The sequence below is a fragment of the Toxotes jaculatrix genome, chromosome 12, assembly GCF_017976425.1.
Source record: "Toxotes jaculatrix isolate fToxJac2 chromosome 12, fToxJac2.pri, whole genome shotgun sequence".
In the NCBI taxonomy this organism is placed as follows: domain Eukaryota; kingdom Metazoa; phylum Chordata; class Actinopteri; family Toxotidae; genus Toxotes; species Toxotes jaculatrix.
In genome coordinates this window covers 17,965,779-17,993,755 of record NC_054405.1, presented here as the reverse complement: position 1 = coordinate 17,993,755, position 27,977 = coordinate 17,965,779, and the positions used below count along the sequence as shown (strand labels likewise).

Genomic DNA, 27,977 nt, shown 5'->3' with positions numbered 1-27,977 from the left:
ATCAACACTGAGGTAGAACTGGCATAGACTGTGTTTAAGATGTAGACTAACTAAGCACATAGCTGGTTGACAGGCTGGTTGGTGACTGGTGTCAGTGCAGGACACATGAGCTTAGTTGCAGAGAAGATACTGTGGTAAAACTGTGTTGACCCTTTTTCTTTGTGTGTTGGTTTGTCTCTCATTCCCTGTCTTTGGCTTTATTCTGGGGGAGTTTCATAAACTGATATAAAACTTCTAAAAGATTTTCTGTTCTCTGAAGAGAACATCCCTGCATTGACTGAAGTGAAAGTAACTGACCTCGGCCCTTTTTGCTACTTGGATTTAATCATTTGCACAGAAATACTGACCCACCTCACAGCCACCATTCTGTCATTCTTTAAAATAGAAGCCCCTGTGTGTCTGGAGCTTGTCTATTTTCAGCACAGCTAGTGGTAAGGCCAAACTACTATTTTTAAAAGCGCTTTAGCTTGTGATGATAATGCATTGTTCTGAGTTTCAGTTTGCCAATTTTTGTTTCGCCAAAATAATGTTGGAACTAGACCCATGTGGTGGAAGAAGCAATGTGCCAGCCATATTATATTTATTGCTCATTTATTGACATAAGTGTGCCAAAATTAAAATGTGGGGAAAACGCCAAATGGATTAGTTGATCCACAAGAAATTATTTAATTACAGCTGTAAATTGAATAACTTTAGTCACAATCTATGTGTGCTGGTTAGACAGGTTGGCATGCATCAGGATGACCAGTAGTGGTTTATGATAAAGTACCTGCACAAACTAATGAGACACCAGTTACCGCTTGCGCTCTGTAATCAGTGTGAATCAGCAAGTGTTAAAGCACATTGGTAAACACTGTAAACATTATAGCTGCTACACATCATCAGGTCAACATTGTCATTGTTTGCATGCTGACATTTGCAATTAGCTCAAAGCACCACTATGCCCAATTACACCCTTTAAATAAAACATTTGTTTTGTTTAATGGTTTTCAGAACAAATGCACAATTTTTAGATATGGCTCTCTTAATGTGTGGTGGGTTTGTGTCCTTATTTTTCACATTTTACAAGCTAAACATTTAATATATAAGTTGGAAAATATTATTGCTTAATTAATTGATGATAAATGTTTGTTCTGGCTCTGAGTTCACAGATCGTAGCTCTTCGAAAACATTCTGCCCTTGCTCTAACTTGTTGACAAATTATTTTCGGATTAGGGCCCCGTGTGCAGCAGTCACACACCCACCACATCCACCACTCTTACCTTCAACTAAGTAACGTGTTTAGTTCTTTGCCTGTTAGAAACACAGAATGATTAACAAAAGTGTTATAAAACCAACACCCACCCACACGCCCGCCTTACCCTCTTCCTTTTCCTCCAGACTCTCTCTTTTTTCTTTGATGTCTCCAGCTAAGACTGTCTTTCTTTCTAAATGTCTCTTCTGCCTCTTCAGGTATCTCTACTTCATTGCCTTCATTCTCTCTCTCTCTTTCTGCTCAGCCCAGACGTTGCACTATAAATCCCCCATTGCTCACAGTCCACAGCAGAGAATATCACCCATGTCCTTGCCCCTGTCAGGCTGCTTGTAGAGTAGTGGTGAGATTGACGCTCTGCAGGAGGCAATTGGAACTGCGGGGACTATTTCACCAACCACAAATAGTTAATTTATGTTGAGCATGCTGAACAGGTTCACTGATTGCTGGCAATAAATCAGCCACTTGACATGTATTGCAGCAGTAAGGTATGGACAATTTAGTCTCCCCGCCCTGGTTGTTTTTTTCCCTTAATTTTATGTGATTAGGAGAGGAGAGCAAATCTGTCTGTGTTACAAAAAGTTTTATTATGGAAGACTTTTAAGTGGGACACAGCTAAAAATGGGATTTTTTGGGTCAGATACTGACAGTGAATCGGGCTAATAGCCTAATTTCCTTGTTGATATGTTTTAATTTATTTGAGATGTGATTTGAAAATTTAACATTTTCTGCTCTTCGTTGGTACAATTTTAAAGAAGAGGTTGCTCTGCCAGTGGTGTAAATTAAATATATCCTGAGCTGCTTTGAAGAGGTGCTAGACCACTGCAACAGGAAAAACCACACATCATTTTGGTCAGCTTTCCTCTGGCGAAATCTGTCACCATCTGTAAACTCAGACTCCACCTTCAATAGTGGCCTCGGTTTCACAACAGCAGTGCATCAACTTGCCTTTTATTTTTCTCTTTCTGTTGTGTGCTGTCTGTCTTTTGAGGAGAGTATTCTGGTCTCTACCTTGGCACTTTTTAGGCATCCAGCAGGTTGATTTGCACTGGTTTCCTGAATAGCCAATAGCTTGGACCTCATTCTCTCCAAGCCACGATGGAAAGCATTTAGAATTATGGCTATACCGTAAATCATTTAGAGTGAAACCTACATGTTTTGTTTGATGTAATGTTACTTGACTGGAAATGTCTCACTGTTTCATCCTTGAGCAGCAATTTGGCAGCAGCCTGATGTGCGTAAAACCAGGCTATTTTGACAGCTGGCAATTGAATCCACTGTCTGGTCATATTGCCTTGCAGAAATAGCTTCCACGGTGTTAACAAGGGAATGGTCTTGCTTGAACTTGAACTCTCAGAAGGCATTTTGCAGTTGTACCCTGCATGCCATTATGTGCTGCAAAAGTTCACTGCACTAGTGTGATTCTAATTCTGAACAACCAGCCTGCCTGCTTTCAGCGGGACGTTAGCTAACTGTTTCAGCAACTTCCTGAACTTAAAGTCTTTGGCCTGAACTCATCTCATCTTCACTGTCATCATTTTCTTTGTGGACAGTTGTAACAGAAAGCAACAAACATGTTAAGAAACGCAGTCAGATATAAAGGTGAAATCTGTATCTATTCATCTTTCAAGTCTACAACACTTTTACAGAAAGCTCCAGTCACTGTGGGCTCCTTGATTCAGGATATTGAAAAAAAATTGCATCCTGTCTTACTTGCTGATTGGTTGGATCTGTTTGCTAAGCTTTTGGTCATGGGCAATTTACAGCTCTTCCATATCTCGTTTTTCATGTCCTTTTGGTCAGGCTTGGAAGCCAGCCAGCAGTATTATGTAACAACTTTCAAAGCTGTATTCCGGCAGAGGTCTGGTGTCGGGCTGTCATGCATACTTTTAACACTCCACGAAATGCCATGATTTAGCTGCTCGGAGTCATGTGTGGCTCTTTTTAGTACAAAAGGGTACATACAGTACATCCCAAATAAACATGTAGTTGTATTATTCCTCTATGCATCCATAATGTGCTATTAATATTTTTTTCCAATTGTACATTGACAAGGCTACAAGGTTTGGGCTGTAAGCTCAGTAACAGCTGTGTGCATGTCAGGGATTGGTAGTTAGGAGTTTGCCTCCTAATGAGTACTTAGCTGGTTTAATAAACACGTCATTTGCAGTTACATTTTATAGGGGAGTGTGACTGAGTCGAGGTTACTGACTAGAGTTGATAAATGTGATGAAGGAGTTCTCCAATCCTGTGCGCTTTGACAAAATGAAATTTAAATATAGATAAATAGCTTAATTATAGTGACAAAACTTTTCCCTAGCTGCCTTGCACAACTTGTCCAATCAAACACAACACTCATCCTGTTTTTCACGCTCTGATAAGTTGATGTGTTTTTTTGTTTGTTTTAATTAAAGCAGAGTCCATCGCAGAGCCTACAGCTGTTTATCTGACAGAGATTGAGCTGTTAGCTGCAAGACAGGCTGTAGTCTGTCTGTTCCTGTGTCACTAAGAAAACCAAGAAGACTGAAACATTTCTTTAGTTTGGAAAATGTCTTCTTAAATAATTTTAGCTATCTTGTTTTTGTTTTTTTGTTTTTTTTTTACAATACACTACACTCCCTGTTTTTATTAAATAACCTAATATCCATATAATGACCACACTGGCTTATTAAGTATTTAAAATGTATTTTTTAAGTTAATATTTGTCTAATTCAGTGTGTGAGTCTCTTATCAGGTCTAACACTGGAATTATTTTAACTGTTTAACTCTTTGAAAGTTAAAACTAAGCCATTTGCTCTCATTTTCTCACTCAAAGCATGCAGTTTTAATTTCCTCTCTAATGTGGCTTGAAAAATGTACGGTCAGCTGCCTAAAGGCCTACTATGGTAAATTAAACAATGTTAGGGTACTTAATTTGCTATTGATCACATGCATACTGAAGCGATGCTTTAAAGTTATATAATACCACAGTATGAATTATTGCATTAGAATCAATGTGTAGATCATGTGAATTCAGCGTTATCTGAGGGATGGATCATGGGACTTGTATGGGAAATCACAGCTGATGATAAACATTTTTACATGAATACTGTTGGTAGAACATGGTGTTAAACGCAGTCTAGAAATTATTTGTAGAGAAGCATGGTGTGGTCAGGGTTTTATTTAGACCAGCAGTCTGTGAAATGCAGCAGAAGGAAGTAGCATCACAAAACAAGTTACTTCAGACCACAACTGTGATGACAGTTGATGGAGGAACTGCTGCGTCTGCCATCAACCCTGTCTGTTCACGCTCTATTAATACAAGGACATACAAGATACTACTACTAATAACAATAATAATAGTAATGATGATAATAATGAGTTAGAGTTGTAATGGGGATGGCTGGTGTAGACATGGGGGGCTTAGAGCTTCATGACATCAAGTCCAGCAGGCACCACTGAATAAATCTTTCCCCTCCAGTGAAGACCATTCCTCCGTGTTCCCTCTGTGACTGTCTGGGAGAGGAGGAAAAGGAGGAGGAGGAGCCCGACAAGCTCTACTGTAAATGGGCCATAATCCAGCTGGGCCAGAGTCCCTCTCTATATCTGTCTCTGCTGCTTTCTCCCTAAAGCTTTCTCCCACTCTCCCCCCTTTCTCACTCTTTCCTCAGACCTTCTCCTCTCTGGTTTATCTCACTCTCTAGCACACTAACTTTTTCTTTTTCTCCCTTCATGCTATTTCACTGTTTTGCTGTTTTCTGAAACGACTGTACTTTTTTGTACTGTACTCTTTTTCTTTTTTTGTTTTTTCTTTTTTTTTTCTAACTTGTTTCCTCTGTTCTCTCAGTAGCTGAATGTTGGCCAAAAACCTGTATGTGCGAGGCTCAGCTTTGTTTGTGTACTGTGCTTTCATCCCGCTCTAACCTGTTACTGTTCTGAAGCTGCGAACTGGGGCTGCTCTCGCTGAAATTCCTGACAAGCTGCCCATTTGCTACATTTAGGTCACCTATTTCTTCTCAAATCTCTCAAATGCAGAGGAAACAAGGTGTGCATTCTCGGGTGATCAATCTCAAACAGTCAAAAAAACAAAAAAAAAAAAGTTGACTCGAACAAAGAGAAAGAACTACTATTCCAGGAGGAGCAGTACAAAGGTATTGATTGTTGACATTTGAACATGGTGAACTTGGAGTAAATAATAGAGTGAGTGTTTTGAAAGACTGCTGTTGCAGATGCATACAAAAACAAATTTGCGTCTTAACACTTACTGCCTTCTCTTGTGCTCCAACAGAAAATTTTCCCTTTTTCAGTCTTAGATTTTTAGATTTTTTAGTATTAATCAGACCTCCTCAGGTGTGTTTCACTTTTTTTGTGTCTTACATGAACCAAGTCTTGTCTGGTCAGCTGCTGATGCATTCTCACCTCTGCCCTGACAGCCTGAGGCCTCGTTCTAATGTCTGCTATTCCCTTTCTCCACACTCTGCTGTACTCTCTGTATCTGTGCTCTCTTACCGCTGTTTCATCCCTCCTTTATCTCTCTCCTGTCCCTGCTTGCACTGAAGCCACAAATGATGTTTCTCAGAATTCATTAGCCTTCGGTCAGCTCTACTCTGATCACCTTATTAGGCCTCATTACTGTGTAAAATTACCGTCTAAAATGTGTTTGTTTCATAAAGCTGGATTTATGAATATATATATATATTTTTTTTTTAATGTAAATGTACATATTGTAGCTGTATTCAAAATAATCCAAGCTTAACTCTTTGAGCAAGATACTAAATCTCTGTCTGCTTACCGATGCCCTTCCCAAGTCCCTCCCTGAAACACACAGTTAGATAAATGCCTGAGATATGGTGCAAAACCTGATCTGAGAGACAAGCTGGTGGGCAGGAGTCAGCATTAACAGGAAAGACTACCTTGCTTACAGACTTGTGGATGTCTGCAGGCTTATGGTGGTGTAAAAAAAATAAAATTAAAAAAACCTCTGTGAGCTAGACAGCTTTACTGCGCTTAGTCATCCTGTTGTGTCAGTGCCGTTGCCATTGCTCCAGGGTCAAGTTTTTCACCATTAAAATGAAATCTGGTGCAATCTGGCGAAGTGAAGTGAGAATTGAACCATTCAAAACAGAAGACTGAATATTGTAGATTATTAATTGAGGTTGTTGTTGTTGTTTTTTTTTTTTGTTTGTTTGTTTGTTTTTTTGTTTTTGTTTTTGTTTTTTGTTTTTTTTTTGTTTGTTTTTAATGCTGAGGAAAAGTTTGGTGTTACAGGTGTAGGCCAGTAATGGAAATCAGTCAAGCGTTTACACTATGAATGTGAATATCCTTCTGTGTTCGGGTGGCTTGATCACAACCAGACTGCTGAAAAGCTAGCTGGTGTGTGGAAAAAATGTACAAAACATTAAAAGTTACTTTAAAGTTGTGACTTGGGAGGAACGGGTGCCAAAAATATTTTTCCTCACTGTGTTTCTTGGATAATGTACCAAATAGTAAAGGTTAGGCTTGGGAATTATCTGTATTTTCATACCTTAATTCCTTCCCAACATTTCATCAGGATATACGGTACCTAATGGTATTTATAAAAAAAAAAAAAAATAATAATTTTGAAAGGTGAAGTCAATGATTGTGTATGACATTGTAGTATCCTACAGTGCAGTGCCTATAATGTGTAATACTAGTTACCTGGCAATTCTTGCTGAGATTAAATGCTTTTGACCTGTATTATGTTGTAGCACTGTGGTTAAAGTTAGGGGCCGTTAACAGCACAAAATGACCAAACCACCAGTCATTTCTACTGCCAATGAAGTGTTCTGTTGGCTAAATTCCCTGTTGTAAGAAATTCATGTCATTTTTAATTCAGTCGCAGGATGTGGTATTCAGTGGCATGAAATAGAAACAACCTGACAGAATAGACACAGTCTTGTTGGCAAGAGTATATCATGTCGAGAACAAATGAGAACCAATATGTATATGGTTCGATTTAATCCAGTCGCTGCCAACTTAGGCTAATAATTCTAAACAAGTAAGGATTTGACATTGTTCTGTTAATTTACAGTGCTTCTGCTGGCTCACTTTAGCAACAAGCTAACAGGTGGCTTCAAAGTTGTTCTGAGGTTAATTTTACTGTACGGCAGTTGCAGTTTTAGTCAGCAAACAACCTACATTTGTTCATATTTTACAATCTGTGGTGTGGAATCCAAAATGATTACGCACATTACTGCTCAGACGGTTTATTGTGTTGCTCATCTGTTCAAGTAGTTTCATGTAACATGCAAGCACTGGAAATGCTCCGCAATTGTTTGCTCTGTGTCATGCTGTAGTGTGTGAATTTGCCAAAATGAAGCTGATATTTTAGCAGATTTAAACAAAGTAAACAGAAGCCAAAACAGAAGCAGGTACATCTGGTCAGTTTTACATCAAAACGTAAGTGCAGTTTGCACTGTATCTTGCAACTGTTTGACAAAATTGTAATTTGGAAAACTAACAACTTTTGATTTTCTCAGTTAGAGTTGGAGTAATGCTTAAAGACTCTGTGTTACAGAAATCAACCTGGCTCTGATTTCCTTTTCCTTTTTGAGCAAGAACATTATTTGGCAGATGAGTCTGCCAAGTACTGTAAAAAGGAGAAGTCTCTTATCTGTAGTCTACCTCTTCAGATATGAAAAGACGTAGCTGGCAGTTGCATTCGGGGAAACACAAGAAATAACAAACATTTATTTGACATTGACAGTAATGATATCTGATAACCTCAACAAATGGGGTGAAACAGTCAAATGGCAGTATGTAGTACAACAAATCTGTCTTTTTCTAATTTCATTACCAAAAATAAAATAGTAGTCAATAGTAGAATATCATTTCTTTCTGATACAATTCTGTGTAAAAGTAAATATAATGTATATGAAATGATTTACTGGGAATGGGTTGACTCAGCCTGAAAAGGAAAACTGGTGGCAGTGAAGAGATGGCTGATGGAGCTTTGTGTACCTGTGATGGACGTGGTTAATGGCATGGAAAAGAAATTTTTAATGAGGTGAAAAGATGGGAATCATTTATTTTTATTCCTCTCCTGTCTCACTGTTGTTTACGCTGTTGCTAGTCAGTGGGGTCTACACAGGTTGATATTTACACTGCCCTGACCCAGACTGATGAAGCTCTGTTACAGTAGATATTAAAATGTCAAAAATAATAAACAAAGTGCTAACAAAAAATTTGCATTGTATCAGCAGGCTGATCTAAACACCTCCATATCATCAATGACAACTCTGTATCAGTCGGTGCTAGCATCTTTGAGTTCTTATCTCATCAGTAGGTGAACCTGATTTGCAGACGTTCCTTTTTAAATGAAAGGAAACATTTAAAACTATTCCCAAATCTCGAGCCTGTTTGTTGTTTTTTGTTTGTTTTTTGTATGGCATGTTTCCACTTTGTCTGTCGGATTATCTTAACATACTTTATGGAGATCACTGTCTCAGATGTTTCTCAGTGTTCAGTTCACCGTAAGGATCTTGTGTGGTCACTTTTAAAGATTCTGCATGTGGGTTGCATTAGTCGTATGTCCTTTAAACGTCTGTGTGCCTGCTTTATGATCTATTTTAATGGTATTATCATCCCAGAAAACACTGCAAAAGCAATCTGACACAACAGCCACCGGCGCTCACTGAGGTCATCTGACATGAGAAAATACTATGCAGTTTAAAAAAAAGAAAAAAGGATCTTCACTTTCATCCCACCTGTTATCCATTATAGAGTACAAATGGGGGGAAAAAAAAGATAACCAAGCCCTTGTCAGTACTCCAAACATTTCTCAGATACAGTAGAATGTGGTAGTGGAGTGGAGAGTGGGAGGTCTGTCCTTAAAAGATCTTTGCTTGGCTGTTGAGAGAGCACAGAACGACTATGCTCAGAAGAACAGTGATCTCAGCTAGCTGGAGCACCTGGGGAGATTAGCATGGAAAAGCTTTGAGGAGTGTCTGTGTGCGTGTGTTTGCGTGTTTGTATGAGTACCGAAATAGTACAAACATGCTCTCTTGAACACACCTCTGAGGCACTCCTTTTTTTGAGTCTATGCTTTATTGTGGTTGCATTAATGTTGACCCATGGTGAAAAATGCTAACCACTAATGGGTTTGTTTGCCTCCATTAAATCAATGCTCCAATGCTGGGTTGTTGTTTTTTTTGTTTTGTTTTTTTTTTTTGTTTGTTTGTTTTTTTTGTTTTTTCACTTGCTCACCCGGCATGAGGAAATTTGTGGAGCTTCAGTGTTGATCAGCTTATAGTTGTGGCTGATATTTCCCTTTTGCATCATTTTTTTTTAAGTTGAAGTTGCGCACTCTACATTTCTGAACCAAACTTAAACCATATGTCTTCAATGATGTTAGCTTTTTCCTGTCTAATAATAACTCAGAGCTCCTGTCATTAGCATTTTGATAAAGCTTTGGAAATCTAATACCCAACCAATTGTGTTTATTCTATTCCAGCAAACAGGCACTATTTTGAGCACTGTTGACAGAGGCAGAGGTAATTTCCCCCTTACGTGCTGTGAACTTGTTGTTGGTGCTATCTGTGGTTGTTTGGATTACAATAACAGGAGCAGGGCAAACTGAATGACCTCTCCAGAGCTCTTATCAAGCTCTTTATCCCTCCCTGTTCTTCTTTATATCAGTCAATAAGTTCACCTGACTGAGAGATATCATTTGGAGGATCCCTCCCACCCTCAGCCTTTAGGGTTGGGCATCAAAAACCAGTTCAAAGTTGGAACTGGTGCCAAATTTCCAAGAGCCGTGGATTCGCTAAGACACCTGCATTTTGATTCCGCTTATCAATTCCTAACTTTTGCACATTTCAGTCACGCTGCCGAGTGAACTGCAGTGAGCATTTTACAGTCCATAAGAGCTGCACTTATCTGCCAGGACCTAGGCTATGTGGACTTAACGTCACTTGTTAGGCAGTACGTCAACACAGCGTGTGAGAAGAGGCGCTTCTGTTTACACCGCTCGACAGTTTGGCTTGGCTTCACTAGAAAAAGTTAACAACACAGCAAAATGCAACACCTGCTGTAAAGATATTTCGAGAAAGGAAGGAAATACCTTCAGTATGATGAAGCACTTACTTTAGCACAGCTAGAATCTGAAGGAATGCATCGTGTCCGATGTGTTGCTGTCTCCCAGTCACAATAGTACCCTGAGATACAGCTAACGGTAACAGTAGCATCTTCTTGCTCTCAGGTACAAAACACAGATGAGCTGACGTTCTCCTTTTTACTGTACAGCAGTTGCAGTTTTACAGAAAGCAACACCCAAACCTCAGTGCTGCTCTTTGGCCCAGGCCTGCTCATAGGCAACTAAAATTTTGGAGATGGAGGGCAGTCAACTAGCTGTCAAGGCACAAAGCCAGAATCCACCAAAATATCCTCCTATCACGGACTGTTACAGTGGCCTCTTTTGAGACCTCCATTTTGATTTCCTTTTCTTTTCCTCCATCTCCTCCTTTTGCTCTTTGCTGTTTTCCTTGTCATCACTTACTTGCTATCTTTGAGTAAGGTCATAACAGTGGGTGCTGTTTATGAAATCTGAGTTGTGAAATCTGGGAAAAAAATGTGTGCAATCTAGTTCTTTTCTCCCTAATTTATTTATCTAATCTTATCTTAGTAAGTGTGTTTTTTTTTTCACTGTCTCTCTGCTCTTTTCTCTCTTCTCCTCCCTTCTTTTAACCTCATGTCTCCCTTCACTTTTTCTCCTCTCTTTTCGTGGAAATGCTCGGATGGCAACCGCACATCTTTTCCCTCGTATCATTTCACCTCGGGGAGGAATGGATAAGAGGCTTTATGAAGGGATATTTAGCGTACTTCTCTGGGTTAATGATTTGCCTCTTTTCATCGTATGCGTGTCTGTGTGCATGCGTGGGTGTGTCCCCTGTGTGTGTGTCCCGTGTGTGTGTGTCTCTGGCTTTGTGTGTGTGTGTGTGTGTGTGTGTGTGTGTGTGTGTGTGTGTGTGTGTGTGTGTGTGTGTGTGTGTGTGTGTGTGTGTGTGTGTGTGTGTGTGTGAGAGCGACAGGGGGATAGAGGGCAACCTTATGTGCATTAAAACCACGATAGCCAAATAAAAGTAGTGTTGTGCCCTTGTGGACTCGGGGTAAAAGTCTGCTTTGCCTCTTTGATATCACAGAAAAATGGTAGGAGACTAAAATTGGACCACCAGGGGCTGGTTCAGAACACATGAAAATGTAATTATTTTTGCAAAAATTTTACGAGATAGTTATTTTTTATTAGGGCATTATATTTTTGTGTGAGCATGTGTGCTTTTGTTTTTTAAATGCTTACATTCTCTGGGACATTTTTTATTTGTTTTCCTTTTTTGGACTTCAGTCATTAGATGTTATATATTACAACACAGTACAAGATTATTGGTCTTATTTCAGACCAAGAAATTGATCCTCACTTCGTCTTCTTTACAAGCACTTTGACAGCTGCTCAAAACAAATATTGCTTCAGTTTTCTAATAACTGATAAATATTTAACTGAGCTTGGTTAAGATATGCCAGACTGCACTGTTTGCTGTATTTCTGGTTCTGGTGTGGAATCAGATCAAATGCACATGCATTCATTAATTTGCATGCCTTTTTGTCAAGGGCCAGTTAAATAATTTTAGGAGATGAGCAACCACAGGTGTGTGTTGTTGTTTTGTTTTTGTTTTTTTAAATCTGACCTTATCCTTTTTCGACCACATTTCTCTGTTTCATTAGTGCGGCTATTTCTGATGCACAGCTTTGCCTAGAGGCTGCAGGAGCTGTACGGTGCCATTAGGTTTTGGGTCTGTTACTGTTCTGACTGCTGAGCCACCCTGGCCTATATTATGTCAGCTATAAATGTCTGTCGCAGACAAGATGATGGTACAAAAAAAAAAAAAAAAAAAATCATGATTACGTGTCTTATATTATTAGACACAGAGGAGAGTAAATTTGACAATGATTGTGTCAGTTTCAGGTTTTTTATTAAGATGAATGTAATTGTTTATGATGATGGTTTTTTATAATAATATTAAGTCTTAGATTAAAAGACTTAATAATATTACATACAGATTTTTAGAATTTCTTCTTAAAATTTCTGCATATAATTCTCTTTGCTATCAGCTTTCATTTTCATCCATATGAAATTTGTTTCTCAGCATTAAATCTGTCTTTTGGTTTCCATCCTGGGAATAAAATATTACTGCTGTCTAATCAATTATGTTGTCAGGGTATAATTGCATTTAAATAAAGAATCATGACGCTTTTGGACTTTGAGGTCTTGTCTAGTTAACAAAACAAACGTCTCTAGACAGGTTAGGGACCACATAACTAACCACCATCTCTGTTGCTCCACTTCAGTGCAAACACTGCGTCATAGATAGGCAGTGTTCCTGCAGTTCAGTTTCAGAGCACATTTGAAAAGTTAACACACTGCAGCAGTGCAGAAGCTGCTTTTCTTTGGAAAGCCAAAATGCTGCCAAAGTTCAGATTTTAGGGATCATTGACAAACTCCCGTCAATCTCATGTTTTCTGCCAAAAAGAATGAGTGATGTCCAGAGGATAAAACAGAGAGAGTTAGTGTGTTGCATTTCAGGAGGATCTCATACTGTGTTGTACTATTCTCTGAGGATACAACTGCACCACTGATCACCCCTGTTTGATGGTATAGCTGACAACCAGCTGCCATTGATTAGGGATAAATCTTGATGCTGGAGAGAAATCAGTCCTTATTAGCTAGTCAGGACAGTTCTTGCTTGTGTTTCACAGCAGTACGAGGGATTGGGAAATTGTTTAGATTTTGGAGATTCTGATCTAAATTCTTTCTGTTTCGTATATTGATTGTTGTTATTATTGAGTCTTTCTCATTACAAATTTTTTGAGCACCAATGGAAGCCAAAACATGTTAAAGGCAAAAAAAAATACTTTAGCAGAGTTATCATAAATGACAAAGTGCTTTATACTTTTTTGTTTAAAAAGAAAAATAATGAAAATGTAAATTTTCTTTGTTGCACAACCTCTTGAACTTGATATGCTAGCATAAAGTGCCTCTGGGCCATTTCACTGCATATGACACTGCGTTCTTATTCCATACGGCAATAAGTGCTTTGTCATCTTACACAGATTCTGTGACAGGAAACTAGTTTGGCAAAGTGATTACATTTCACAGTAGCACTGTGTAAAACTCAGACACACTGATCCAACACATGTGCTCTGATGCATGCGTTACCAGCAGTGTATGATAACCATAATTGGAAAACTTCTGGTAAATTTGGAACCTGTTCTGTTACAGACTATTTCTTGATACCCGATCATCTACCAGACCCTGAGCAACCACAATGTCCCCTGCTCTCTTATTGCATTCTCACTGTCAGTCAGCAGCATTAATTTTGCATCTTCAGCTTCATTAGTCTTTTTGCAGACAGAGATGGTGGGTGTATGCAAATTTAACCCTTCATTAGTCAGTCTGAGCTGTCAACACTCTCTGCTGCTGCTGTGAGCATTTTCTCTGCATTCTTACCTACTAGCTCTGCCTACCTTCCTGCCTGCATGTGTGACCTATTTTCCGCCATCACCCAGACTGTTGGTGGCTGAGAGCATACTACCGACTGACTCAGGTAACTTACCATCTCTAACGGCACACTTTTGAGTCTGCACAGTGCCTCATTGTAAAAAGTTGCCTTGTCAGTGTTTCAGTGAAAATGATAGCGAAGACAATCACCAAAAGGCTGTAGGCTATAGGCCTGCCCACACACTGACCCCAATTCAAATCCCAGGGGTGTAACAGCAATAAAGTACTTAGCAGAGATACAGTACAGAAAAAAAGATCAATTCAAAACTGCCACGCTTTGGTTGAGGTCAGAGCCAATTCTATTCACTGGTTGCTAGTGGGCAGTAATTTAATTCCAATTCAGTGATAGGAGTCAATGGCAACCGCTCACTCGATGGTAGCAGCCAGCAGTGTTGGCTAGTTGTAATCTCTTTCTCCGTTTCCCGGGACACAAACATTTATTTTCATAAGCAGTGTCAGGCCAGACCTTGAGGTGATAGTAGGTGCATATATCGAATTTCAGCTTCTGCTGTATTTTGTGTAAAGTGGGCTGACATTCAACACTTGGTTAACCCTAGCACTCATTCTCCGCTGTGTTGTATATTTAAGCCTTTCCTGTGTTTAAGTCCAGTAAATTCAGGCCAAACAGTGAAATGAATGGTGGATTTTTTTTTCCCCCTTTCGCCACACTACAGTACAGCACACCAAGCTGCTTTTTCTTTTTTTAACCCAGATGGCAGATACACATAAGTATTTTTCAATTGCTGTCTTTTTCATTGATATACTTACATGTTTCAAGTGATGGAATGCATTTGAAACCTCAAATGACTTTCTTTCTTTTTTATAACTAAATAATCCACTTTAGCACAATATAAAATCTTGCAAAGAATCTGTTTAAGCTTTTCCTTTTCAAATATATTATTTCTTTCTTTTTTTTTTTTTTTTGGAAAGAGACATTATCCCAAACTGTTATATCTCTCCAGCAGAAGGATGTTTATATCATCATCATCATAATTTACATGTTCATTGCCCAGATAAATATTTATGTTGTTGTGGTAAGCTTTCTGTTATGTAACTGATTTTGGCTTACAACTACATGCTGCATGTCATTGCTGCTTGTTCACACCAACAAAAAGGAAAGTGACAATACAAGCTGGCAGCTACACTGACATAGTTGCCCTTTTGAATACGATTATGACAACATTATTATATTGCTATCATAATGATAGTAATAGTGATATTGGTGATATTTATGGTAATAAATCATGAACTGGTGAGCTAAGACAGTGGTCTTTTCTGTCACCCTGATGTTGGGAGTGAGAGAGAAGAAGAGACAGCAAAAGAGTGGATGAAAGGGGAAGAGGAGACTTTCTTGTGGGTAATTTGTGGGGGGTCAAAGCATTAAGGTGCTAAATGAAAGCTAATTACATAAGGGCATCAGGGGAAATGGGTGCTATGTGTCCTCAGGCCCTGGCCATCTATCTGATTTAAGAAACACAATGTGTCAGCAGCAAATTGAATCTGCAGGGAACAATTGAAGGTTCCCTGCACCACACGCACATACACACACACACACACACACAGCTACAATCATCTCCTAGGTTGTGGATAAGTGCCCCCACCCACATTGTTCAAAGATGAGCTTCAAATAAAAGTAAAATTCAGAAAATGTCAGTTTGAGTGGAAAGTACTGTTTTAATTTCACTTCCAATATATTTATTTCATGTATCCTTTTAATTAAATAATCAGTTAACTAAAAAAATAATTTCTTAATTACTTACGGAATTTATGGTTGGTTGCAGTTATTGTTACAACTAAAAACTGTTAAATTTTCTCCATCCAACAATCTAAAATTCAAAGATGTTTTGTTTAATTTCATAGAACACTGAAGAAAAAACAAGCGAATATTCACATTCGAGAAGGGAGCCAGATATTCTTTTAAAAGAAAAAGACTTCAATTGATCATGAAAATAATTGCAGGTACATTTTCTGTTGATCTATAGTTTCACGAGTCCTTTCACTGTTGCCTTAAACCCTAGGAAATCTACTTGCTCACAAAAGCCTGCTTTCAGTGTAGGTTTTATTACATCAGAAAAAAATCACCTTGCAATATCCATAAACACAATCAGACGATATTTTGTTGAAAAATAAATTGTGAACTTAAATCAGGATAAATGTGAACACAAGACACAATAGCTTGAAAAAGCTACAGGGCCTGTAAACATCGCAGCTTCAGAAAAAAACAGCAAGTCTTTGTTTTCTTAAATGGTATCAGTTTGACAGTTTGCTAAACTTCCTGATAAACATGCATTTGTGGTGTTGTAGAACTCATACTGAGATAAACGGGGATAAACGTGAAAGATTGTGCCATTGCCCTTCATTCTATTCCCTGTGGTCTGCACCATGTGACCCAATTTCCTGTAAAGTTCCACATTCCAATAGCATAGCTACGCTCCAGGGATTTAACATGTGACCTCATCTAGCCTAAACTGTGACCTTCTCAGAGAGAAACAGTGGAAGTTTTGTCGCCCATTTAGCTGCTTTCAATTACTCTCTTCTGTCTCATTAATTATCTTGTACATCAGAGTTATAGAAAAAGGTCTTACTGTCTGTCCTGTTGACACACTTTACAGTTGATTGTCTCTTTACTGTGGTCTATTCTTTTCTCAGCTGAGCTGCTCGGTCCACACACACTCTTCTCTTGGGCCCCTCTGTGTAACTGAAGTTGGATTAGGCTGGGAGATGACCCATGCCCGAAATCAATATCGCAGTAATGGCTTTTATTTTATAAACACGAGCAAACAGTTGTTAAATAATCACATTGATGTCTATCATATAAAACAGCAAGATAACATTAGGCGTGATGTCTGACAATCATCAAATATTCCTTATCATGTTTCATAACCTTCTTTTATCAGTTTTTAAATACAATACTCTTGCTATCATCTGTTTCGGCAACACAAGCATGTATCACAATATCCTCAATATTCTTAATATCCCCTGATTGTCACAACATGATTCCACTGAAGGGAACATAAACAGTGATATTGAATTATTATGTGGGCCTGAAGCAAGGTCGGTCGCATTTTTGATGCTGTATCTCTTACATTGGCATTATGCCAAGTAAATGCAGTGCTTTGGAGTGTGTTGTGTCTATTGTAGCATAGTTTTAGTATGCTTTGTGAGCCCTCCTCTATAAACACAATACATCTGCGCATTAGTTGTATTTAAGAAAGAAAAACTGTGTTCAGGCCTGATGAAAAGAGGGCGGCAGTAACTGATTTATTTCAGAATCTGAATTAAAAGTCCCCTGGTTCACTGCCAGTCACAGTGGAAATTACTGTTAATGAGATGTCATCGTGGCTGCTTTGCTAAGGATTCTTTATGAGCATCTGTGCTGGTGTGTTTTAGACCACAGAGGCAGAGACACATTGGAAGAAAAGTGGAATTATACAAACATCAACTGTCACTTTGTGCATGAGAGGAAGTCAGAGTGCTTGGCTGAATTATGAACTCTTTTTTTCCCCCGTTTGAGCTTTCACTTCTCCTACACTCTGACTCACCTCACTGACTTTGGCCTTTGCTTATCACACAGAGGCTCGAAAAGGCCCGGCAGACAACTTGCTACTCAAGATGAAAAGGGTCCTTTTCATGTCAGAACAGTTTGGATTATAAAATTTTAATTTACATCTGTTTTCTAAATGATTGTGGGCAATCTGGAATGAAATTGAAGTGATCGTAGGCAAACAAAATAGGATGGAGGAATTTTACTGCCTCAACCACCATCTTCTCTAGACTACAATGTAATAACACCCTTCATTTCCTTGCAAATTGACCCATATGAGCACATTCAGATCTGGTGATCCTGTTGGCACGACAACTTTTATTGTCAGTTTACCAGCTGTTTTTTGATCTGCTATTGTTACGCTTAAGGTGTGAATATATTGAAGCACAAAACAAGCTTCAGGTTAGAGAAAGATCACGGTCATGGTTACAGGAAACCATTGGTATGAGTGCTTGATCTTGATAGAAGATGGATGTGAACAGCAATTTCCACTGCCCAAGTCATACGATTAGTTGACTCATGCATCCTCCCTGACCTCCTCATGAACAGGATTTGCAGCCCTTCAGTAACACTTCTTCCACCTTTGGTTCTGACAGGCAACAGTCATAAATCGCATGGCCGCAATGACTTAGTCAGGTAAACGCAGAATTTGAATATACAGCCAGTTCTGTCTTTTTCCCAGTGAGTCTTGCCTCAGTGTCTTCATCATGGGAGGAAACAACTGAAACAGTTGAAGTTATGTTGAGGGGAAAAAGAAAGACTAGGCTGATGCTATGAAATGATGATTGAAGTGACAGCAGTGTGTAGGAGATGTAGACACTCAGATGTGAGGAGGGGGTGGGTTGGTGTGTGGAGTTTAGGCGAGAGAAAAAGAGAGAAGAAAGGACGGAGCCATCACACAATCACATGACGATTTGTAAAACAAGGGTAGCTTTATAACTGTGTTCCTCTCTAGCAATCAAAGGCTGCGCTCAGTAAATCAAGGACCAAATCAACACACACAAAAACATGCACGCATGCAAGTGTGTCCACACAGAAAACACACACATGCGCTGTGCATGCTTGTCTCCGGGTAGGTGAGTTGGATAATCCCATGACTTGCCTGACCTCTTCTATGTAGTTACACTGGATTGGCTGAGAGACTGAGTGAGGCGGGGGGGGGGGGGGGGTAGTCTGCCCCAGCAGCAGTAATACAAATATTATATAACCTTGGCAGATGAGATGGGGAGAGGGGAAGAGGAAGGAGGAAGAAGGGGAATAAGTGATGAGAGAGAACGAGAGAAAGAGAGTTGTTAGTGAGATAGACAGATGTGATTGAAAGAGGAAGTGAGAGCAGGGAAAGGCAGGAAGAGAAAAGTACAGTAAAACAAAATGAAATTGCACAATAATGATTCGAAAGACAGAGAGAACTGATTTTTTTTTTTTTTTTTTTTTTTTTTTACAAAATGGGATGATGATGCATGCATTTAGGACTGTACAGTATTACCAAGTGACATTTTATAAAGACAGCAGTTCATATTTTTAATGCAGACTTACATACAATAATAATGAAATACTGTGCAAAATAGCAAAGACTAATTCCTGCTTATTGTCCTGGGACCACACACGGCTTATTTGTGTAAAAAAAAAAGACCACCAAATGTGCTTCAAAGAGTTTGTTCTCTTAAACCTAACTGCTGTTACAGTACATCTGAAACATATATTCATGTCAAATTGCCAATTATTTGTTTGTTCTAGCAGCTCAAATGTGAGGGCTCTCTGTTTTCTGTTTGCCCTCTGCAAACTGAATATCTTTGGATCTTAGACTGTTGGTCATCCAAAACAAGATATTTGGAGACATCACCTTGGATTCTGGGAAACTGGATAAGCTATGCATAAGCTATTGCGAAAGATTCATTAATAAAACAGAATGGCATCTCTTGTGAGAGGAGCACAACTATTACCACTGAAATGAATGGTGGTAAGTTTTCTTGCCAGTTTTGTATCCTGACTGAATCAAATAAGCTCACAGTCTAATATCATCCCAGTCTACACACTGAGCATGTGTACCCCTAAGATGGGTTTGCAGAACACATTTTTCTGCCTTTTGAATGTCTCCAGCAGTAGGGCTGGATAAAAAAAAAAAAATAAAAAAAACCCAAAAACTGATTTGCCAGTTAATCACGATTTTTTTATCGATTTTATCTTAAAATCCCAAGATGATTCTTCTCATTTCGTTTTTTTTCTCAGTAAACATGTTTGTCTGCATTAAATGTTTTTGTGCTTTTTGGTTACTTTTTAAGTGGTTCAGTTAGAGCCGTATGAAATGGAAAATGTCAACTTTGCGGAAATCGAGTTATTTCATGCACACATTAAGTGAAAAAATAATGTAGATGATAGCGGATCCATGAGCCACCTCGAGTTACCTTGAGTCACGTAAACTGTAAACTATAATGACTCAGGAAGGTTAGCTGACTCTGGCTATCTTGTGACAAAGAGAGAGGGAGAGATCGGATCTCCCGGAGGGATAGGCTGAAAAACAAAACACAGACCGTTTGTCGATGAGATATTATCTCAGGCTACGAGATGTGAAGCTGTGGAAGTCGACTGAACAGTGTGTGGGTTCTACTTTATTCTGCTTGGGTGCTAACACTAGCTAACAAGTTGTCTGCAAATATCAGTCTGAGGTCAGGCACATACAGTGCAGATGAATTAGTGAGCAGACTTTCGGTTTCTGCCCTGTCTGTGCTACTTGAAGGATTTGCTACTAACAGTCAATGTATAGCTGTATATTATTCTGGCTCAGCTGTTTTGTACATGCAGTCCAAAAAAATAAAAAAGTGCCATGTTGTAATCATTTTAATTCAGTTCCACAGTTGTATAGCTGCGAAATGTGTTCACAGTTTAGCCTATTATGTGCTCTTTTTTACACAGTTTTACATTCAAGGGAACAAGAGTTGCTCACTTGTTGAATGCAAAAGAAATCCAAGTCCCCAGGGTAAAATCAGTGAAGCACTTTACGCAACATTGGTGTTTATCTGATGTAATCAGATTTAATCAAATTGATTGTTGAATCGATTTGTGAATCGAAATCAAATCAGATTGATAGATCAGTGCCGATAGCCAGCCCTATCACTAATGGACAGGCTTTCAGAGAACCCACTCACTATCATAGAGTAGGCAGAGCTTTCATAATGGATTCAAAGGGTTCATTATGTGCCAAGGATGCCATAATGAAAAATATGGAAATAAATAATTTGCAGAAACCTACATGAATGCACTTCAGCAAAAATCAGGCTTTCTCAGCACATTCTGGAATTAAAAGGAAGTGAGCATTAAAACCACAAACAATAGACTGGCACCCATACAACAGCTGTGTTTGCCATCAGAAGTGTTACAAACCTAAATTAACATTATTCTGTTGTTTTAGATATAGTTCCCATAGAAATGTATGTTTATTTTATCAAAGGGAACAGCTCCATTACTGAATAGTGATATGTAATTTATTATTAAAAGTGAGTATGAAACGACACTTGTGCTTACATTGCATACAGTTTTCTCAAATGTCTATCATAATGTGTTTGGCCAAGTCAATCAGTTTCTATATCTGTGTCAAGCCTCAGCACTGTGACTGTTAGATTCTGTTATATTCTACATCTCTCTGCTGACAGAAACCACTTCTCTCTCTCCCACTGCCCATCTCATATTTTCTGCTCCCACACATTAGCCTAAAAAAGCTTTGATCTTAATGGAAAAATTATGCTCACATCGGTTCCCACTGTAGTCACTGGAATACAGTTCCCCAGTGACATAGCAGGTCAGCCCAGTTCAGACAGTCCTCCCCCTTTGGAGACTGTTTGTTGTGGAGTGTCATTAGTGCTGATCTGTCTTTTCCAACGCCTACTCATGTCATTTTATGACATTATGAAAATGTCGAACACATTTATTTATAAGTTATATGGTATATGTTCTGGTTTAATTTTATTCTGACATAATTTAAAGCCAGTTGGCATTATCATGATTTTAATTAAAATCATTATCCAAATTATTGAATTACTTATTATCAGTGGAATAAAATACACAAAGGAAACCACTGTTTAATTCAAAACTGAGTTGAAAGAGGTCAAAATTTATTTTTCTTTTGTACATTGTACACTGTGGAAATACATTGTTTGTGTAGAGATGAAAGGATTGTGCATTCTTAACACAGACCCTTAATTAAATGTCTTGTTCCCTCCACTATTTGTGGGCCGTCTCTTAGCATTAACACATATTGTTAGCATGTGTTCACACGCAGGAAAAAAAACATGTTGGTAGGCAGAAGTAAAATAGTGAGGGAAGTGAGTGGCAGCATGCCTCAGAGCATTAACACTGTCTGGCCTGCTCAGATTTTTGTTACATTTGCCTTTTTAAGACCAGGTGCTTGAGTGGTACAACTGCTTCTGTGCAGGAATACACACACACACACACACATGCAGCTTTTGTGTGTTCACACATGCTAGGGGCAATGTGGGCGGAGATAGAGCAGCAAAGGGCAGTGAACTGCAACCTACTTTGTTTGTGTTTATTCATATCTTTTGCTCAAGTCCCTCCTGAAAGTATTGGAGATTGTGTGTGCGTGGGTGTGTTTGCTGGATTATTACGTGACTGCTTTCTGCATACGTGTACCTGACTTTTTCTTTTTGTATGTTCATCACAGTCCGCTTGTTTCAGACGTGCTGCGTGTATGTGTGAGCGACTCAGTAAGAGCACATGTTTATTGCACTCCAGTCCGGAATAGAGGCATTCCTAATGAGGCTTGAATCTGCCCTGCATGGCTCTGAGCCACGCTTGTTGGCTGAGAGATAGGAGGAGCATGTGAGTTGGGGGCGGGGGGTGTGGGCATAGGTTGGGGGGTGGGGGGTTATAAATGTTTAATTCAGACACCACCCTGTGGTCGTTTTACACGACCAGCATTTTAAGTCATACATCGTGTAACATTTTTAGCACATTAAAATACAAAAAATAGTAATAAAATTATCAACAAAGAAGAAAAAAATAAGCAAGAGAAAACAAAATATTTTAGTTCAGGTGTTACAGTACAGTTGTTACTGACAAACTAATAAAAACTCTTAACCATCTGAAAAACTTTTGATTGTAAAAGCAAATACCATGTAAATGCCTACATTTGCTTCGCGTGGGTGTTTGGTGGTTGTGTCATGTGATCACCCGCTACACTCTCTGTTTTTTTTTCCTCCAGTGTCTGAGGAGTCCTGAGAGAGCCATCATAGGTCAAGCACTACCTGATAATTAGTGTTCACAGCATCTTCACTCAAATCCAACCATAGCTGCATTAAGTTGACAAGTAATGAGAGAGCCAGAAAGATGAGCACATAACCAGACACCATACTCCTCATAACAGAGGTTAAAAGAGGACAGTTTCTATAAATACCCTACTACTACCAGACTGACGATCCAAAGTGAAGAGCGGTACATATTAGAAAGCATCTGCCAAAATTTGCAGAGAGCCAGTGTTGAAAAATTAGTTGCACAATGAAGCGAAAATGACTGTTAAGTACATATTTTGGTTTGTATATAGGACTCTTGTTGACGCTTATTGCTGCACCTCTAGCAGACAGTTACAGGTTGTGGGTTTTATAAGTTTCAGAATGAGCCATACCTAGTCATTTATTTGCTTGTCAAGTAACCTTGTAGGTCTGAGGTTAAGTCAGCCACTCCTCTTTCAAGTGTTGTTTCAGTGCCATACTGTAATTTTTTTTCTAAAAGAAAAGAAAGATAACCTAACAACAATTGATAAAACATGATTTTATTTTTGATTGCAAAGGGGAAGATCTTTCTAGTTTAAGTTGCACTTTATCTGTCTGTCACCACTGTGAGGGTCACGCTCTTTCTTCCAGACTCTGGGAACAAGCTCCCTGCTCTCCCTTCCCACTGTGCTCATGCCATCTGCAAAACAGTGTGATTGTATTTTTTTTTTTTAGATGACTGCCAAACCTGACTGCATGTGTTGGGAATGATCTTGGCTAGCTCCCTATTAAGCTACGGCTAATGTTTTTGGCTGGATGTCTTCCAAGATCCACCACCTCTACTCTCCTTGGTTGCAGTCCAATTTATATAAGCAAGTGTTGTCTTTCCAGTGACCATGAGGCACCAGCCACTGTGAAGTTAGGTCGTGCTTGTTTGAGGAGAAAGGTGGGGGTGGCTCCTGGTCTGTGTGATGGACAATAACAAGTTTCGTTTATGTACTCTCTTCACACTCTACTCCTATCTTGGAAACATGGCTCTGTAGCTTGGAAACCATGGGAAGGACATGGGTAGAAACAGCCCTTGGAGCATTAGTTGAATAGAGCATCAGTACCAGGGCTAAGATAACTATAGGCCTGAATGTAAAGTCATTATCAAGCTTAGCAAGCCAACTGTGTTACATAATACCTACATGCATTCCAACTAGTGTGCTACTAAAACAAACAAAGGAGAAAAATTTTAAGCCCTTTTAATACTATCAAATTCCTGTCATGGTTTATGCAGCTGTGTTAGGCTAACTCTAGTCTGGAGTCTATTTGGCCACAACACGCCCCTAACATACCTTCAGTCGACATGTTGGCACTTTGCCGGCAATACATTTGACAAATTGGTGTTGGTGCTTAGTTAAGCTCCTCACTGCAGTTCAGGTGTCTCAGTTTCTTTTTAAGTCTAATTACAGACAGTTGGGGATAATGACAGCTCTGTGTGTTCACAGAGTTTCTCAAGAGCTCTAAACAAGACTTTAATTTGCATTGTAACACAACTGGAGACTTGAGCCGTTTTCTCATCTGACCTCAAGACAGTGTTGCCCTTTCACACATCTAGCACACAACAGGAAATCGTCCGCGTGAGACACGTCCTCACCTACTGGAAATACTCCGTTTAGTTTAGGCAAGGGGTGGCGCCTGGGTAGAGCGTGCAGGAGGCAAGATAGAAACATCATCAACTCGCCCACTTGTTCGCTGTGAATTCCCCAAACAATGACCTACTCTATTCACACATCAGCTCAGTCGAACATTACACGGACTTTATACTCCACAGTTGGCAGAGTAAAATCAGTTTACTGTCCGGTCCAGCTGTTTCGGACATTTGCTTTCAGTTCCTCCGGGTGATGTCTCGAAAAGTTCAGGGCTGCTGTGCATGTATGAAAGTGGGAGTGAGATTTACAGAGTTTAGTTACTGCGCAGAGGAGCTGTCACCAGTGATAGTGATTCACTGGGTTTAGCTTAGAAAGATAAGGATGTTTTTATTGTCATTCCAGAAAGTGTTGTACATAACTGACAGGGAAACAAATAAGGTACTGAGAAGCAGTTGAGGTAATAGCAATAATAAAAACAAGTAAACAAAGTAAAAAATAAATAAATAAATATAAAATATATATATATGTGTGTGTGTGTGTGTGTGTAAATGTGAATATAAATGAGACTGTAAAAATCTATAAAGAAGATAAAGAAGTTGCAGCAATGCCCGTAGTAATCAGCAGCAAATTGCTGACTGAGATGCAGCAATTGCTCAGTGAGATTGCAGAATTTTCAGTCTTAAAATGGAAAATTTATCAGTCTCAAACTGCAGTAATGTCCTGATATGGAGTAAAAGTAATAACAGCAGCAATTGCTCAGTAAAATTTGTCAGTCTCACAGCTTCCGGGAAGAAACTGTTCCTCAGCCTGGTGGTTCTGGCACAGAGAGCCAGTCCCTTCTCTCAAAAGCCTCTGTAACTCAATACAATCTCTCATTCAACATTTCTTTAATGGGTCTGAAAAAATGAAGCGTGTTCCTGGGGGTCACTTTGCATATTCTATGTCAAATCGGCATCCAATGCAGCAGTTGCTATAAGAAATTGAAACCTTTGCAATTTTAACATTTACTTTGTGATCACAGACAAAACTACAGCACCAAGACAAAACTTGATTTTATCCATATCCATAAAACTCACCGGCACTCTCTTAGAAATTCACTTTTTTGTTTGAAGTGTTTGGAACCATTTTTTTTCTTGTGAGAACATTCATTTCATTTTGGAAGTAATATCGTCATTATTCTATGCAGCACAGTCAGTTTTCAGTTTAGATATTTTCCTTAGGCGACTGCATGTGTCCAAACAGTTTTAATGTCTCCTGATGCCTTCACAACATGCCATTGACACTGTCAGTACCCATAAACCAACCCTCTGCACCTTGTCTTTGTAATTTGCAATAAATGTCTTCATATTTACATGCGGATCGTCCATCTTCATCTATTTTCTCTCTTGTTTCTCTCTGTATGCATTTCAGCTCGTCTACCAGAACAGGAGAGACCAGCAGTTCTGCGGTTCCAGGCCAATCCAAGCCCAGCGGACAGACCCATAAGATCTGTTTGGTGTGTTCGGATGAGGCCTCAGGATGTCATTATGGCGTTGTAACCTGTGGCAGCTGCAAAGTGTTCTTCAAGAGGGCTGTCGAAGGTTGGTTTCACTTACACTTCACTTGCACCTCCTCCCTCAATCACTCCCTCACTCAGACATGACACACTATGATGACAGTAGTTATACAAATCTTTGTGGGGACAAAGTTTAAGAAGTATGTAAACAAAAAAATGTGTTTTCATTTAAACCTCTTTCCTTTAGAAATGGTGGATTGTGGCTACATTTACAGTTTATAATCGGAATTGTACAACCTTGTACACGTGCACCTATTAGCAAGGGTTAACATCCATTATATTTTGTTCTAAAGATTCACATTCATCTGAATTACGTAAGGTCAGCTCTAGCAGCTCTTGCACAAGAATGAAACAAGTCTGGTTTTTCTCTTTTCTTAGGCTGCAGAAAATTAAATTATGTCTCTTAATTCAAGGTCAGAGTAGAATATTAGGGCTTTTGTTGAGCTTTATTAGACACACATTATGTAGTTGCACTTTTGTGAGTTTGAATCGTAGTGCTGACCTTGCATGTCACCACGTCCTCTTCTCTTGCCTTTCCTGTTTGTCCTGTTCGAAAACAGAGATGACTTACAAATAATTTTGATTGATAACAAAAAATCTGAGAGGAAAAGCCTATAATACTAAATATCACTCCCATGATACGCTTCCATTTAACATAGTGCTGCCTTATAGTGCTAGTATTATATTACTCTTGTAACACAGCCACACACACTTCTGCTTTACTTCCCAATAATTTGATACCTTGTAATACGATATTCAGTTCTTGTCTCTGGAAAGAAGTTTGTGTGTCAAGACTTTTGTGTCAAGACACAAATTACAGAAAGTAATTTGTGTTAAAGGCTCTGTCATGCATTCCATGGCCCTCTGCATCTCTGTTATGGATTATTGTATAGACATTCATCAGCAGTGCACAGGTAATGAACAGTAACTAAACCAGCCCATTTATAATTGACCCAACAGTGATACTAAATGCACAGAATTGACCCACACTAATCTTTTTTGTTTTTCATGTCCCAATTAGAAGACCGACAAGCTATCCTTTGTCTTTCATTCAGTTCCTACATTCGCTGTCTTTATCTGTCTGTTCCCTCTTTATCTATAACTAACATTGTTAGTGAAATAATACAGTTAGCGACCAAACTTACTGTAGAGAAAGTGTTACTCTGAAGGTGTGTGTGAACATGGATTGTTTGACCTGTGCAGTAGTTCAGCACTAAACCCTGGCTGGTGGTTAATAACGTGAACTTTGGAGACATTTTTAGTTTCTCTCATACAATAAGACATTTCTTTGAGGCTACTATTCCTTCAGAAAATACACAAAAACAATAATATAGAAACTGTAAAATTATAAATATAAACATTTGACATGCGCTTCTACGGTTAATTTGTAGAGTTGTATCATTGCCAACTGTTATCTATCATATCATTATTCTGTGGTGCTGGCGTAAATGCCAAGCACTCAAACGAGTAGTTTACGTGTACGTTTTGTTTTGAAAAGAGCTGCCGACAGTAGCACTGAGATCTCTTATTCTTGTTTTTCTCCCCCCTCTCCATTCTCCGGTTGTTGTCTCTATGGTGAAGGATGGAGAGCACGACAAAACACAGATGGTAAATAAATGCACTTTTAATAATAACAATAATAATAATTGTAATTATGATGATGATCATGTTGATGATGATGATGGCACAGTTATCACCTCTGATTTGCCTAAAGTATGATCAGTCTGCCTAGACACATGTATGGCCCCTTCTCCCAACTATCTGTTAATGCATGCCAATGTTCTGATTTGGTAATCAAATCAGCATAAATTGCCTGAGAGTGATTTCTGCTCTTCAGTTTCTGCTTGGAATGCTCCACCTCATCATCCTCACAGGTGGTAGAGCCAGTAATTGCAATCACGCCCTGTCACTAATTAGGTCTATTCTTTTGCACTTGACCCACATTAACCTCCTGATACCTGATGTCAGAAATCACCCCCCAGTTTTTTTTTCTCTTGTGCCGTTCATGTGTTTAATTTACTCTGTGTTTCATTGTTTATGCTGATAATTGTATTAAGACCATGTCCTGGTCTGTGTTTAGGTGACAGACATGCTAAGTTGAGAATTGAATGAAGTCCACCATATCAGGCATCCCAAGGGAACTTTGTAACTACTAATACCATCCTGCTGGACTGAACATCTGATTTGAATTTCAAGCACTAATTGTAGTGACAT

General features: G+C 39.0%; 1 protein-coding gene across 2 annotated transcripts in view; it reads left to right on the top strand.

Annotated features, from left to right (window-relative positions):
- LOC121191154 (glucocorticoid receptor) overlaps positions 1-27,977 on the top strand; it is a 63,117-nt gene that overhangs the window by 14,725 nt on the left and 20,415 nt on the right. The window contains exons 3-4 of one of the 2 annotated variants that reach the window (XM_041052251.1): positions 25,619-25,788; positions 27,345-27,371. In XM_041052251.1, coding sequence (XP_040908185.1) covers positions 25,619-25,788; positions 27,345-27,371 — 197 coding nt within the window. The remainder of the gene's footprint in view (positions 1-25,618; positions 25,789-27,344; positions 27,372-27,977) is intronic. The other variant, XM_041052252.1, reaches the window with a different exon arrangement.